Source organism: Canis lupus, chromosome 9, assembly GCF_003254725.2.
Source record: "Canis lupus dingo isolate Sandy chromosome 9, ASM325472v2, whole genome shotgun sequence".
Taxonomy (NCBI): Eukaryota; Metazoa; Chordata; class Mammalia; order Carnivora; family Canidae; genus Canis; species Canis lupus.
The window spans coordinates 39134306-39150535 of record NC_064251.1 but is presented as its reverse complement, the minus strand read 5'-3'; the positions used below and the strand labels follow the sequence as shown (position 1 = coordinate 39150535).

Here is a 16230-nt window from a genome sequence, read left to right as displayed (position 1 = left end):
TTGCCTTCTCATTCTCAGACTCTCACAACAGTGGTAAGATGACATCTTATTTCCCAGGATTCAGGTAGATGAAAGGAAAAACTATGGCATTTTATCAAGAAGTATGTATATTCCAATCAAGGGGCACCTGGCTGGCTCAGTCAGAAGAGCATGTGGTTCTTGATCTCAGGGTCGTAAGTTTGAGCCTCTTGTTGGGTGTAGAGATTACTAAATAAGTAAATAAACTTTAAAAAAAACAACAGAAGTGTATCTCAGTTTGGCTGGGAAGCCTCCTTAAATCTGGTTCCCTTTGCTATTCTTTTTTTTTTTCCCCCTTTGCTATTCTTAATAAGAACATTTAGCATAGTCTGATTACCCTTTCTTCTATGCGTCCTCAGGCTCAAACCTAATATCTAAGATTTATAAAATTGACTCACACATACTTATGTTCTGGAGCCCTCCCTTCATTTAGTTTCTGGTAGAAATCTTATACAGCCATTCTGTAGGGGCAGAGCCAGGTCTCCGGCCAGAATGTTTCCTAAATGTATTAAAGTTTACCTTCATTCAGCTTGTTTATTATACCTGGCTGTTTGCCACGTTTTCTGATTCTGGAAGTATGTTTTTGTGCTTCCATTTCTTAGCCTGTCCTCTCTTCTGTAAGTGGTGAAATGATGAGAAGTTTATAGGAATCTGGGCCTGGCTGTATACATGGTCTAAGAACGTGTCTGTGCCTGTGCAGCAAGGCAGCTCTTCAGTAAAGGCTCCTGTGTGTGTTTTCTGTTTCCTTGGAAATGGGCAAGAGCCTTGAAAGTTAGGAATGGCTTTTAGAACTTAAAACAAGCCCCCCCCCCCATGTCTTTGAAAACAAGACTTTCCTGTCAAAATGCATTAGCCAAACTCCAGCTGGTGGTGTTGCTTAGCAACTCTGTCTAAGCCGCCAGAGCCCTTCATTATGGGAAGCAAGGTGGCAGAACTGCCTGACCCCCGGGAAGGTGTTTAAAAAGCACATGGAGGCCCCTCCTCCAACAGTATTGCATATAGCAGCCCTGAGATAGACTTTCTAGCTCCTTAAAGAAAGCCGGTTCTTAAGCTATAGTTGCTCTGCTTGGTGTTAGTGAAAACCTTGGAGGGAAAAGGGAAAAGAGTCAAGTAACAGCTAAATGTGGTGCAGATGTCTAACGACTGGGCTTTCATGCCTCCTTCCCTGAGCTCTCATTGGTCTGAATGTTGGAGAAAGACACAGGAGCAAGAACTGCTTCCAAAATTAGCTCACATCCAAGTAGGTGGTGTTTAATGCCTTTGGCAATACATGTGTCGGCATCTCCAGCCGTGAAGCCAGAGGTTTATTCACAGGTGTTGATGGCAAGTACCCATTATGTACCGTGGGAAGTGTGGGGATGAAATGCTCCAGGACCCCTGTGCGCAGAAAGCTTCCTCTCTCAGAGCAGAGAGGCCAGCCATCATTTGCATCCCTTTCCTAGAGAGCACAACAGAATAGGATGGATTTTTATGTGGAGAATTCCTGTAGTCAGCATGAGTAATTTAGAATTCTCATGAGAAATGAACATCATAAACTATCAACAAAGCAGTGTGTATCATCTCTATTTTTCAAGTTTCTTTCTCTGATGCTTCAGCATCTTTCCTCTGAGCAGTAAGAGAACAAGAAGAGCAAAATGACCTTTCATTCCAGACTTTCATGTCTCTTTGATGTGGTAGTTACAGGGAAGACCTCAGATGCCAGCCTCTTCTCACCCTGGGTTGGTAACTGCAGAGGCCTCTGCTGGGACTAGCAGTCATGGCTCAGGGCATATAGAACCTGGTGGCATTCATCTTAGCACACCTTCAGTCTTTATCAAAGTCTTTGCTTAAGACTTTTTCTTTATTCATTTGGAGACATGATATTCCCTACAGGCCTAAAAAATCATTTACCTGCTTAAAAAAAAAACTGTTAAGCATCCAGGTTAATAAATTTGACTTGCAGGATTTCTGCAACTCTGTGCCCTTTTCTAATCCTGGCAGTTGAGGCCAGAGTGGCTCACAGTGAAGTGAGTAGCGACTTGGGGAGTAAGTGTGGATTTGATCATCAGTCTGTGTATCCCTGTAGCTCTAGGATCAGTGTTCCAGAAATGAATATCAACATGGCAGTCACTGTGGCACCACCCATACACCCATTGCTGTCTTTGTCTTCTTCGGAGCATTTTTATCTGTCTAGCATCTAATTTAAGATCACCAACTCTGCTGATTCACCATAATCTCCACAGGTAACGTTTACACTAATGTTTAGTTGCACCTTACTCTGTTTCCTGCCCTGGAATCTGTTAGACACTTAAAGAGCCTCTTCCTCACCCTACACTATTGTGGCAGAAGGGCTTTCTGAAATGTGTGATGGTACTCCTCAGGAGACTGTGGACATGTGGCTCGTAAGGACATGAGGACGTCAGAAAAATTAAATGCATTTGTTTGATATTTTAACTGAAGGTGTTGGATTTTGAATCTGTGTTTCTAGACACTGTTTCCAGCAAATTACAGAACAACAACGTTTATACTATTGCCAAAAGGAATGTGGAAGGGCAGGACATGCTGTACCAATCCCTGAAGCTCACTAATGGTATCTGGATTTTGGCTGAACTACGTATCCAGCCAGGAAACCCAAATTATACGGTAAGGCTTTTCTTGAAACCCAGATGGGATGGGTTTGAGGAGGGAAGTTTAATTGTTTAGCACTGTGGAAAGGACTGGGGGAGGTATTTCAGACCCCAGAGAGCCAAAAAAGCCATTGATTAAGAAGTCCCCAGTCACCTCCTTGGAAGACCTTCTCCTAAGGAGGGCTGTGGACTTGCCCTGGTATAGGCTGAGCTACTCAAGATACTCACCTAGCATTTCTGTGCATGTGGTGCCCTAACAAGCCACTGAGAGGGTTGTTGACATAGCTCATTTTGACAAGGCCTTCTTTCCTGCTTTTGGCAGTCATGAGCTGCTAAGGCTGTCAGAGTCATAGACCTGTGAGCCCTGTTGTAGCAGCATCCTATGCCCCGAAGTGTCTGCTGAGAAAGGTGCACCAAAACTGTAGTACACCTTTGGAAGACTACAAGGGGACTGTGGTGTGGAAGACTCCTTCAGCACCATACTGGACTAAAATTAAAGTTCTGGCAATATTTTTAGAGCAGGAGGGATTGCCTGGAAAGACAGAGACTGACCCTGCAGGCACCGGACATTTGTTTGCTCTAATGACTCTCCCAAAAGGATGCTGCTTGTCATCACATTTTGTAAAATAAAAGCCCTTGGGAGAGGGAAAACATCTTATTCTTATATTATCTTTGAGGTTTCTGTAGGCTATTTTGAAGGAAGGGACAGAGGAGAATACAGTTCAATATTGAGTAACTCTGAAAAAGCTGAACAGGAGATTAAGGGAGCATTTTAGAGAAAAGCCTGTGGCTGCATTCCTTAATTTTAACAGCCAATTCTGTTTTCTTTAGCGTACATCAAGGGAATACTACCACCCAGAACTGAGAATTCTTGGTGTTTTCCCCACTAGTTCCCTCCCTTGAAGCAGCTAGAAGAGTGTGTGCGTGTGTGTGCGCGCGCGCGTGCATGCACACACGCACGTGTACATGCATAGGCACATGGGCTTGATTCTATCAAGCTAGATTTTTGTGAGTGGGAAACTTCAGGCTTCCTCCATGAAGTAGACACTCCTCCCACCCACCTTCTCCTCCAACAATCTCATCTTTTTTGGAAAGAAACTACCCCATCATTTACTTTGAGTTCCCCGAGAAAGGAAAAAGCCCTTCTGTGTTGTTCCTGGAAGGGCATGTCTTCTCTGTAAAACCAAGATCTTGTGAGATAACTCCCTTTTCTTCCTTAGAAATGTGCTCAGAGAGAGAGAGCGTGTGTGCGTTTTGTTTTGTTTTGTTTTATCATTCATTTTATTGTATATATTCTTTCTTCTCAGTTAAGTTAAAGAAGCATATGATTACTCCTAGTTTGAAGATAAGGAAACCAGAGTTAAGAATGATTAGTGACTTGGGGTGCCTGGGTGGCTCAAATAAGCATCTGACTCTTGATTTTGGCTCAGGTCATGATTTCAGGGTTGTAAGATCAAGCCTCATGATGGGGGTTCCACGCCCAGCACAGAGCCTGCTTAGATTCTCTCTCCCTCCCTCACCCTCCAAAAAAAGAATAATTAGCAACTTGTTCAAGATCATATAATTTGTTGATAGGTATGTTGTGCTTAGAATTTGGATCATCTCCTGACCCTTTCTACCGTATTCATTGTAAGGATAATGAGAATTTTGAAAAGGACCTCTTAATGTCACTATCTTAAACATAATTTAACTTTTTTTAACTTTTTATTTTGAAATAATCTGAGACCCACAAAAATTTTTAAAGTGGTTCCAAGTTGCCATGTGTCTTTCATCCAGTTTTCCCCATTGATAAGATCTTACACACCCATAGTACATTTTCTTTCATTTTTTTAAAGTAGGTTCCATGCCCAGCATGGGTCTCGAACGGATGATCTGGAGATTGAGAAATGCATGCTTTATCAACTGAGCCAACCAGGCGCCCCCATAGTACATTTTCAAACAGGAGATTGATATTGGTACAACACTATTAACTATAGACCTTACTCAGATTTTACCAGGTCGTACATTACTGTTTGTTGTTGACAGTGGTGGTTGGGAAGTAGACAGCACTGCACAGTCTTATCACATGTGCATAGATTTATACAACCACTACCACAGGCAGGACTTAGAACTGTTCCATCACCACAAAAAAATGATGTTCTTGCTGTCCCTTTATAGTTAGACTCTCACCCAGCCCTAAGAGCAGGCAACCACTCATGCTTTTTTCCATTACTATAATTTTGTCATTTTGAGAGTGTTATATAAATTTAAATTCATAGAGTATGAAACCTTTTGAGATTTTTTCCCCATTTATGATAATACCCTTGACATTCATTCAGGTTGTTAATGCATAAATAGTTCTTTTTCATGACCAAGTAGTAGTCCCCTATATGGATGTACTACAGTTTACCCATCCACCTGTTGAAGGTCATTTCTTCCCCTATATATATAGTTTTTTTCATTTTGACAGTTTTTATTTAAAGTCATATAGAAGATTCCTTTATTCCTGCTTCTTCTCAATTGTTTCTTCTTTATATTTGCCCCTTTCCTACTTGGTGAGATTTGGCTTTATGTTCGGGGATCTTTTTGCAGTCGTTGTACAGTTTTACTCTAGTGATAACCACCTTGCCAGGGTCAGTGCCCACATGGACAGTTGCGCCATCCACCTTCTCTTGCAGCACTCATTCAGTGTAGATGAGATATTTCTTCCCGTAAACCTGAACTACTTTGCCAATTTGCTGACCTTTGTAAAGTGTCCTCACACAACCCGTACTTCATCATCCTTTCAGATGGGCATGGATCGCACATTGTACTTCTGTCTCAGCTCTTTGGAAAGAGGGGAAAACATAAGCTTCCTGTAAATGTGGGAGGGTACATTGAAATGCCTTTTATGGTTCCTGCTCCAGTCAGAAGTCACAAAGGGATTGAACTTCATTTTGGCTGCTGGTGCTTCAGAAATGGCTGCAAAAGGAAAGGCCCCCCAAATATTTTTTAATTTTTATTTTGAGATAATTATAGATTTATGTGCACTTGTAAGAAATAATCCAGTGGGATTTTGTTCTCATGGTGCCCCCTTTTTTTTAAAGATTTGTTAGTTTATTTGAGAGAGAGAGAGAAGGAGAGGAGAGAGATAGAATGTCAAGCAGACTCCCCAGTGAGCACAGAGCCCAACATAGGGCTTGATCTCACAACCCTGAGGTCATTACCTGAGCCAAAACCAAGAGTTGGATGCTTAACCCACCGAGCCACCCAGATGCCCTGACTCATGGTGCCTTTTTATAGCCATACCCACCTTCTTCTTTCCTTATATTTATAAATGGTAAATTTGTTTATACTTCCTTCTCCTTTTTCCTGTTTTCCATCCATCTGGTGACTAGGTTCCTTCTGCCCACAGAACAATCCAAATTTTCCATCACAACATCTGACACAGACCTAATCCATTCCCCTAAATGGTGCTGCAGACTTCAGAATCCCTCAGGTCCATTCCCTTCCCTCCATCATGCTAAACACCCATTACAATATTCATGAAAGGAAATCTGGGGGAATCCCTGGGTGGCTCAGTGGTTTAGCGCCTGCCTTTGGCCCAGGTCGCGATCCTGGAGTCCCAGGATCCAGTCCCACGTGAGGCTCTCGGCATGGAGCCTGCTTCCCCCTCCTCCTGTGTTTCTGCCTCTCTCTCTCTCTCTCTCTCTCATAAATAAATAAATAAATCTTAAAAAAAAAAAAAAAAGGAAGAAATCTGGTTGAGCCAGTACTAATGCATGAGGACTGATGGTTCCTTAGCCTCCTAAGAGGTTGATAAATCACTTTTCCCCACCCCTTACCCAGTTCTTACTGTATTTCATTAGGAAAGTATGTTTGTCTTGTAAGGATGAGGCCCTATCACTCCCAAGTTGCTGCATCTCATTTAGAAGATAACTTGTCTCTGATGGAAAAGTATGTTTGTATTCCATACTGTAAACCAGAAGTGGATATGTTATAAGTCAGATTATTTAGCTGCTTTGTTCTTTATGTATGTTTCCCTTGTACTTTCTTCAGGATTTAGCAAAATGCTTTTTCTTTCTTTTTTAAAAATTCATTCTAGCTTGTCTTCGTTATACTAGTTGGAAAGCAAAGGATAAGTTTAAGTCGAAACCTGACCCTTTGTTAAAGATTGGCATGGCTTAGGGAGGGGAGTATGATATGATACAGGGGAGGGAAAGGGAGAGACTGATTGATTCTTCCTCATCACCCCCATCTGCCCCACCCCAAAGAGCAGCAGAAACTCCGATCCAGGCATGATTGATCCATGATGACTCCCCTGTCCTCCCAGTGCTAGCCTTGGCAGATTGGGCTTCTGTAGGCAACATTTCCTTTTCAGTCATGGACCCCCCAAAAAAATATCAGTCTCCCAACTGGTAGATCTTCAAGTATTGTTACAAAGAATGTGGAAAAAAATATTTGGAGGAGAGGAACCACCGCTCTTTAGTCTGGGAGTTAACTACCATAGGCTGTTCTTACTCGTTTTAGCTTCCTCTCCTCCTCCTCCTCCTCTGAACCTACTTACTCTCCCACAAGAACTTTCCACAACATTGACAGCAGAGAGGCTGTGGAGGAAGAGGTACAGAATTGCCTATTCTATAGAGAGCTTGAAAGTCAGGGACATGCCTATAGCTGCAACTTTGACCAAATAGGGAGCTGTTTTCTATGCATATTTATACTCTTAAATTAGTTGGGGCTTTTTTTGAGTTTGGGCTCTGTGGGGGGGGGTGCTTTTTTGTTTTGTTTTGTTTTTATATTTGTCAGAATTGCTTTCTTGATTAATGTCAAGTAGCAACTTTGGAAGTGCATTAGAGACTGAATATTAAATATTAATATTAATATTAAAGCTGTAAATAATAGAGCCTTTTTTGATGTTCTTTGTTTGGTTTTTTGCCCCCCCCCCCCCCTTTTCCCTCTGTGCCTAAGGTGGAACTGGAACTCACAACCCCGAGATCAAGAGGCACATGCTATTCTGACTGAGCCAGCCAGGCACCATGGGGTTTTTTTTTGTTTTTTTTGTTTGTTTTTTTTGCATTTTTAAAGTTTGACTTTAAGTTTTGAGGATGTGAGTTTTTTCATGAAATTTGGGGCTGACCAATATTTTGATATTTTTGCCAAAAATATTCTCACCTTTTGTACTGTGTGAAATCATCTGGTATCTCTGATAATAAAGAGGTAAAATAATCTAAAATCTCATAGTGCTATATCATTAAAGACAAGTTTTGCCTGTCTCCCCTAGTAGATAGGGACAACAGTGTCAGCAATGCAGAAAGCAGATGTTACATTTTCTGGTTCTAAAGGCAGTTTGCATGCATCTATTATTATGTTATTTTTAATAATATTTTGCCTACTCTGATACAATCAAGGATTTCAAGTCTAGGTTTAAGTTTTGTTCTCATGGACCCACACAGTGAAAACCTCAGTGTGTAACATTAAAATCTTTTTAAATGTTTTCATCCTGGGCAGCCCAGGTGGCTCAGCAGTTTAGTGCCGCCTTCAGCCCAGAGCCTGATCCTGGAGACCCAGGATCAAGTCCCATGTCAGGCTTCCTGCATGGAGCCTGCTTCTCCCTCTGCCTGTGTCTGCCTCTCTCTCTCTCTCTCTCTCTCTCTCTCTCTCTCTCTCTCTCTGTGTGTGTGTGTGTGTGTGTGTGTGTGTGTCTCATGAATGAATAAATAAAATCTTTAAAAAAAAATGTTTTCATCTTGATTTGGTAATTGTGAGACTAGAAGAAGAGAGGTGGCAGAGGAGTGATACCAGGAGTATATGATTTGCCTTTTCAATGAGGCAGTGAGTAAATAAGGAAGCTGTTGCCATGAACTGCTGTCTGCTTATATTGAGTCTCTCTGTGTTCTTGTTTTCCTTCCATAACATGTTTGTTTGCATCCTCATTGTAATACAGAAAGGTATCTTGGATGTACCTCACTTTTATTTTACTTGGTTTTACATCCTCCTGAACTGGGCCTGAGATAACCATCCTTGTCTGAGTGAGAGACTGGGGCAGGTAGTGGAAGTGACCACCAACAAGTTAAGGTTTAGCCCTTCCCTTCTTGTTTGGTAACAACCCTGTGACTATTAGCAGAGCACTGGAGCAGCTATTCCCCTACTTTGATGTTTTTAGTATGGATGGTTCCCAACCTCATAGACGTGCTGAGAATGTAGGTAGAAGACATAGTACAACATGACATTGATTGAATTGGAAACTGAAAACCACAGAACTTCTTAACAGAATCTCCTGGTTTAGCTTCTGACTGATGGAAGCTCCTCTCTTTGAATCAGGAGATTTCCTTGAACTGAGGGTGGGATATCTTTTGAACTAATGCCAGCCTCCATGCTAATCTTCTCCTTTTCCTCCTAACAGCTGTCGCTGAAGTGTAGAGCTCCTGAAGTCTCTCAGTATATCTATCAGGTCTACGACAGCATTTTGAAAAACTAACAGACGGGTCTGGTGCCCTCCAGCCACCCCGCGATCGGTGCAAGCCAAGAATTCTTAACTGGAAGAAATCGTCTTGCCTCATAGAATCTGAACCCAAACACACTGAGGCCACCCACCAAGGTAGTGACTAGTCTAACCTGTGCTAACATTAGGGCACAAGCTGTGGATAGTTTTAGCTTCCTGTGAACGTTTGTAACCACTGCTTCTGTCACTTCCCACCTCCTGCCCCCTGCCGCTGCTCTGTCCTTACCTGTGAGCTTCTTCATAACCTGCCGGTGGCTGGCATTTCTGAGAGTAGTTTCAGATTTTGTCATTGAGAGCTCATTTCAAAAGCAGAAAAAGACAAAAAATATTAAAGCAAGGAAAAGTGTCACTGAAACATAAACTGCACTTTATCGTTTTATATTTTTGTACATATGAGAGATGGAGGGAATAATGTACCTGGTAGAAAGTGTTTAAACAACTGGCCATCATTAACCACATAATCCTGGAGGAAGAGATACAGTTATTTGCCTATGCTGGTTGTGCTTCTCTTATCTGTGGCAACTCTGGCTCTGCTCATTTTGGTCTTCACTTTTTTTTTTTTTTTTCTATATCCCCTCCTCAAACTCTTTCCATGTGACTCTCCCTACCCTACCTATTACCATCTCAGTTGATAGCTCTGCAGTCAGGAATGGTGATCTTCCTTGAATGGTGTTTTAAGGTGCAGAAAATAGGTAGGGCCCATCGGCACTAAAGCTGAGAGAAACTAGAACTTACTGCATTCCTTTTCCTAAATCTAACCTGCAGATAACACTGATCAAGGAATTTGAGTAGAGATTGGGAACAGGAACCAAAATGTGCTGTCCCCTCTCCCTCCCCTGGATTTAATTTAATTCTCAGGTCCAATTCAGATCTAAAATCATGGTTTTAGAGTTGAAACAGACTTTAACTTATCCAACCCTGTTTTTCCTAAAATGGAAAAAGACAAAGGGCAAAAAAGATGTTAACTACCTGTGGCCTTTTAGCTGGTGAGTAGCAAAGCAGAGGGCGGGGACTGGGTCTCCTAAATTCCCATCAATGTTGTTTTCACTACAGGAGTGTCTCACTAATTTTCCTTTCTTCAATGCCTTTCTCTTGCCTTCTCTGTGCCTGCTTTTTTGTGACTCTTCTCAAACTCCATACTGATTTTGGCACTCCATTCATTGGCATCAGAGTATCTTCAATAACTGGAGAGTAAACCCAGATGCCAGAGTGAGAGAGTTAAATATTTCCCCATATGCTAAATATTTCCCCATATGCTCCCAGATCCCCAGTTCTTGAGGCCAGCAGGGTGGGTGCAGAGATGAAGTGAGCTTAGAGAGGTCACAGACTCACTTTATCCCTTTAGCTCTCTGATCTGCCTTGTTACTTAGGCTCTATGGCAGTTGAGACCATCTTGGAGGGTCAGGCAGTTCTTGACCTCTCTCTGAAGGTTGGGAGATGGGAAGTTTCCTTCCTTAACACTTTGGGTGTGTTTTGTCAAAGAATGCTTTGTGCCCAAAGCACCAACTGTTCAGCGGTGTTCACACTGTTACATCTCTGGGCATTTATCACATTGCCTAGTACCCAGTATTCAGGTCTATGAACACCACTGCTCTTCTCGGATGGCCCACACAAGTCAGAGGCACTTTGGGGCCCACAGGCCTCACATTGACTCAGACCTCAGAGTGAGTCCAAGAGGAAGAATCCTAGAAAACAAGAACAGAAACCACCCCACAGCCCGGTCATGTCTGAAATAACCCTGATTCATACCAGTTATAGAGGTTGGAGGGAATGGGCCCCCTCAAAGCAGTTTTCTAAAGCCTTGAGACTCCACAAGAAGAATGACTGGGGTAGGGGTATGGGGGAGAGGTGAGGAACTCTTTCCTGCACTCACCTACCCTGAACCACGTGGAGAATAGGAAGTAGCACAGGAAATATATGTTGGGATTGGGTAGATTGGTTGTGTGTCGAAAGGAAAAGCAGGTTGACAGTTTCCTGGTTGGGAAATCATTCATGGAATCGGTTGGATACAGGCAGTGAAGAAGGTTCACACTACAAATACCATGTTCTCATCTCAGAGCAAACTAGTTCCACAAGGAAGTGTATGTGTCAGCTAAGCAGACAACACAATTTTATACCAGAGTGTGTCCCTTTGCCCCTGAAATGGGGCTTCTCTCAACCCCCAGCAGTGATGGGTAACAGCTGCTATTCTCAGCTCACCTGACTGAGCCAATCTGGGAATTCTTCATGCCTTGGGGAGGCTGCCTCCCACTGCACCCCTGAGCGCTTAGGGAGGGATTCTGCTCCAAGGAAGAGGACCTATCTCCTGAAGAGACAGCACCTATTTGCCTCCACTGCAGCTTCCCTTTTGGCCCGTGCTGAGCTCGGCCGAAGTGGGGAGACCGAGGGGAGATGGCCCTCCATTCTCCTCTTCTCTGCCTCAGTGTGTCTTTTTGTAACATCAGCTGGTGTCATACAAAGGGCAGGGAAACACACATGCCCAGAACTCTTGCTGGTCAGAGATTCCCTGAGTGTCCTCGCCCAAGCCTGTTTTGTGTGTCTGTGTTGTGAAGCTTGGGACTCTGGAGAGAAACTGGGAGTGGGAGGAGGGGTAAATGTTGACCTAAGAATGCTTATCATTCTTTGGTTGTTGGGATCTGTTCTTGGGGCGGGTGGGGATCAGGGGGGAAGCTTGACCTTGTGTCTTCGTCAATAAACTCATTTACACAAAATGAAGTTTGTGGTATGTACTTTTTTTCCCAGAACTGACACTCTAGGGCACAACACTGCTGCCCAGAAAAGGGATAGGGCAATAATAACCATACTACTAGAACTTTTTTTTCTGGCTGCCCAACCCTCCCAGGGATTTAGCCAGATAGAATTAAGATTGACATGAGGAAGAATCCTATACCTTGCGGAGGCTCCTGTTAACAAAGCCCCATATCACCACCACCACCACAGGCAGGAATTGCTCACAGGAGCCAGTCTGGATTCCCTGCTAGGGTCCTAGGCACATAGTCCCAGGGGCAGAAGCAGCACAGCAGAGCTACTCACCAGTTTCCTGTTACCCAGGATGATTCATCTTGAAATGTGTAAAAGCCTCGGGGACCTGGACTCAGGGCTCAAATGTTCCCAAGTGAATAGAATTTTTTTAAAAATTTTTATTTATTCATGAGAGACACAGAGAGAGGCAGAGGCAGAGACACAGACAGAGGGAGAAGTAGGCTCCCCGCAGGGAGCCCGATGTGAGACTAGATCCTGGGATCATGACCTGAGCCAAAGGCAAATGCCCAACCACTGAGCCACTCAGGTGCCCTCAAGTGAATAGAATTAGTGCCTGAAAGCAAGCTTTCCTAGGAGTTTAAGTCTAGTCACCTACATTGCAGGTACGTCTCAGGAGCAGAAGACCCAGGTGTTGTCAAGATAGAGGCCCCTCCCTAGATTCTGATGAGCAACAGCCTCTGAAGTCTCACAACCTGGAGTGGGAGAAGGAGGCAGAGGGATCCAACACCAAGATGCCCTTAGACTAGTCCTCGGACCTGTCCCCACTAGAGTAAATGTATGTAAGCTGCTTTGCACAGTGTTCAACATTTAGGTGTGCAGGACAGTAGCTGCTTTTATTACTTGGATGTCCAAGCTCCATGAAAGAACGGTCTTTGGGAGCCAGCAACTTTTTAGTTGTCACCATGTTGCTGAATTGCAGTTAGTTCAAGCTGTAACAGGAATGACACTTGGGAAATAGTGGGGCCAGGATGGTCTTTGTTGAGGTTCAAGGTTAAAGAAATTAAGAGAGACGGGCCTTCTAAAGATATCTATGGATTCACCAACTAAGAATGATGTCAGGTCGGGCAAACTCTCAGGGCAGAGGCTTTCAACTTTTTTTTTTTTTTTTTTTTTAAGATTTTAATTTCAACACAAAATGGGGCTCAAACCTGCAACCCTGAGGTCAAGAGTACCATGCTCCACTGACTGAGCTAGCCAGGCGCCCCCACAGACACTCAACTCTTAGATGCATATTAATACCACATCAGGTTTCAAAAGCTGATGATTTCTGCTCAGCCAGGCCAGGGCGGGGCCTGGGGAAAAATCTGCGTTTAAAAAAACTCAGGGGGTGCCTGGCTGGCTGTCCATTGGGCCTCTTCTCTCCGCTTTGGTCAAGAGCCCAGAGTCCTAGGATTGAGCCCTGAAGTCACTCAGTTGAGTTCCCTGCTCAGCAGGGAGTCTGCTTCTCCTGCCCTGCCTGCCCCGCACCCCCTGCTTCTCCTTTCAAAAAAAAAAAAAAAAAAATTAAAAACTCCTCAGGTGTTTCTACTGCGCAGCTGAACCTCAACTGCCTGCAAAAGACACACCTGTTTGCCTACTTTTAAAGGAATGCTGGTGTTCCTGTAACAGGTGGAAAAATGCTAAAGCACTGGGATGGTGGGGAGTATTGGTGAAATAGGCTAAGAGGATTAAGAGGTACAAGCTTCTGGTTATAAGTCATGGAGGTGAATAGCATAGGGAATACAGTCAATGTGAAAGTTTTGCATAGTGACGGGGTAACTACACATACGTGGTGAATATTTCATAGTTGTCAAATCACTGTTGTACACCTGAAACGGATATATTGTATGTCAGCTATACTTCAGTTTTTAAAAATAACCAAGAAAAAAGTTAAGTTGCCAAATAAAATGCCAGTGACCCGGAAACATACTGGAAAATAAAGGAAAAATAGTAAAGCACTTTTTATGCCCATGATACCTGCCTACCCCATGAATCCGGCATTATCCCCATCTTCCAGGTGAGGTGTGGCAGAGCCACTCACATCTTTTGACTCCCTGTGCATGTCCTTACCCCAAGACCTACAGATTTCCCTTTTAGTTCTACTGAAAGTTCTGTAACAGGCCCTCCCCGCCCTCCACCAGGCCAATGGCCTGACCTGCTAGGCCCCCCAAGTTACAAGTCTGTAGAACTAAAAGCAGAGCACGCTGGCCCACAGACTTTGACCTTCCCTTGCACCATCCTTCTCAGCCCCAGAATGGCAACTAGGAAATACTGAAATCTCAGGTACGTTGTTTCTGAAGCCTGAAAACAGTTGAGGACTCCCGGGTTTGAGCTTTTCTACTCCCACCTCATGCATTGATGCTTTTTCTGATTTTGCTTGGACCCAGATTTCTTTTCCCTGCCACCCCCAGCTCCAGGAGGCAAGAGCCTGTTTATTTTAATACCTGGTGTGGCACTTTGGAAAGATCACACCTCCCCCGTTGTTACCCGTTTCTATCTCCTGAGCACTAATCCTAGAATCCCAGCCAGCCCCCAGACATGTTATTAGCAACAAGGATGTTTCTTGAAAAGTTTCCGAGTTGGCTGCAAACTTGCCATCTCAGTTTCTCATTTAGGTTTTTGCCCTGCCATTCTTGATGCTGCCAACAAGGGGAAGGCTGATTTGGGGGTTGATTGGATCCAAATGTACTTAGTCTCCTGAAGTATTGCTTTGAAACAGGACTGCCCCAGCACTCTGGGACCCAGAGAACTGCTCAGCAGCATCTCCCACCATATAGGTATTAGAGGAGGATGTTCACATCCAGCCTCTGGCTTTCCCTCCATCGGTTCATTCACTCTCCACTTCCGATCTTAGGCTCCAAAATCTGGTCCTACAGCCTCTGAAAGCTCAGTGGGGTTTTCAAGCTGTGATGGGATGCAGGGGTGGAGCACATGGTCTTTGTTTCTTCTGACCCACTTGGGTGTCTGGGCCTCAGATGCTGCAAGTAGACCTACACATGTGCTCTCCCAGAGTCTCCGCTTGTACCTCAGGCATCCCCAGCTGAGCCAGAGCCACGTGAGGCTTAAGACAGGGCACAGACCTAAAGACAGGGCCTCTCAAACTTTTTCACCAAAGTAATTGTAATGATAGAGTGAGCAGGCCTCTTTGGTGTAAGTTCTAGCCCAAAGTGACTCAAAAAAAAAAAGCAAAATGACTTAGCCGAATGTTAAATGCAGGCATATTTTGCATTTTATGTTAATACCGTGGCTGCTTGTTTTTTATATAAAAATAATGTTTTAAATGACCTACCACTGAAGGCAAAGAAGAAATCCCATAATTAACCTATGGCTTTGTGTTCTCCTAGCAGGAGAAGCTTTTGGGAAGCCTGGCACCAAGGTATGAGTGTGAATATTGCACAATTTGTACTTCTAGTCCACTTTGGGCTGAAGTAGAACAATGTAGGGTGATGGCCAGGGGAGTAGACATAAAGTCTGAGATCCTTGGGCAGAGTAAGCATTAATGATTTTGAGACAGAATGGAGGATGGACGGTGCCCTGGACAATTTAGTCAAGTTAGGAAAAGCTCTCAGTGACCCTGTTGTTGACCCCACAAGGGTCCATAAACTCCAATTTCTCCCTGCAAATTCTTCTGGGAGGAGGCCATATCCTTCTCAGCCCTGTATTTGCTTCTAGCCGCTGCCCTGTTCCTTCTCATACCCCACCCCGATGCCCTAGGAGCCCCCCTAGAATAAATGGAAACGCTTTCCCGAGTTGGTGTCCAACCTCCCGTATGAATGACTATGTCTTTTAAAAAGACACGAAAAAATTAAGGCCACACATTGAGACTTCCTACAGTCAGGCAGCGCCATAAGAACTCTGTACACCTGTAACTCCTTTATGCCCTTGAGGACACCTGATCACATCTCCACTTTACAAATAAGGTAATAGAGTTAGGATAGTTCAAGTCATGTGCCTTCAGTCACGGTCACGTAGTAAGTAGTAGGGCCGGGATTTAAATCCAGATCTGTCCCATTCTGAGGCCCAGGCTCATAACCACTACGCTTTCTGTCTTGATGGGAGAGGGAGGAGGAACAATTGGGAACATGCCCAAAATGCCAGAGCCCAAAGGGAGGAGGAAACTGGCTCTGTGAGGAATCCTGAGCCCACGAGTAATAGAAAGTCTAGAAAGTAATAGAAAGTCATAGTGGAGAATGCTGGGTCCCAGGGGTAAGAAACTCGGAAGAGTGCTCTGAGCTTCCCCTTCCTTCTCCCTGTCCTGCAGGTAACTAAACAGCAACTCTGGCCACTTTGCTGCCCTGCTTCAAAACCCTTCACTGCCTTCTGATCCAGCACAGAGGCTAGGTCCAAACTCCTTAAACAGCAACCCCGGACTTTGAGACCTCACTTCAATGCCCCTCCCTGCCT

General features: G+C 44.0%; 1 protein-coding gene and 1 pseudogene across 5 annotated transcripts in view; one reads left to right on the top strand and one right to left on the bottom strand.

Annotated features, from left to right (window-relative positions):
- AP2B1 (adaptor related protein complex 2 subunit beta 1) overlaps nucleotides 1-9445 on the top strand; it is a 131290-nt gene extending 121845 nt beyond the window's left edge. For 3 of the 5 annotated variants that reach the window (XM_025440399.3, XM_025440397.3, XM_035721410.2), the window contains 2 exons: nucleotides 2486-2640; nucleotides 8986-9445. In XM_025440399.3, coding sequence (XP_025296184.1) covers nucleotides 2486-2640; nucleotides 8986-9060 — 230 coding nt within the window. In that variant the 3' untranslated portion in view covers nucleotides 9061-9445. Of the gene's footprint in view, nucleotides 1-2083; nucleotides 2125-2485; nucleotides 2641-7550; nucleotides 7816-8985 lie in introns of those variants that run through there. The other 2 variants (XM_049114216.1, XM_049114217.1) reach the window with 2 other exon arrangements.
- On the bottom strand, nucleotides 5104-5538 carry LOC118355838 (60S ribosomal protein L26-like; annotated as a pseudogene).
- Nucleotides 9446-16230: the final 6785 nt, after the last annotated feature.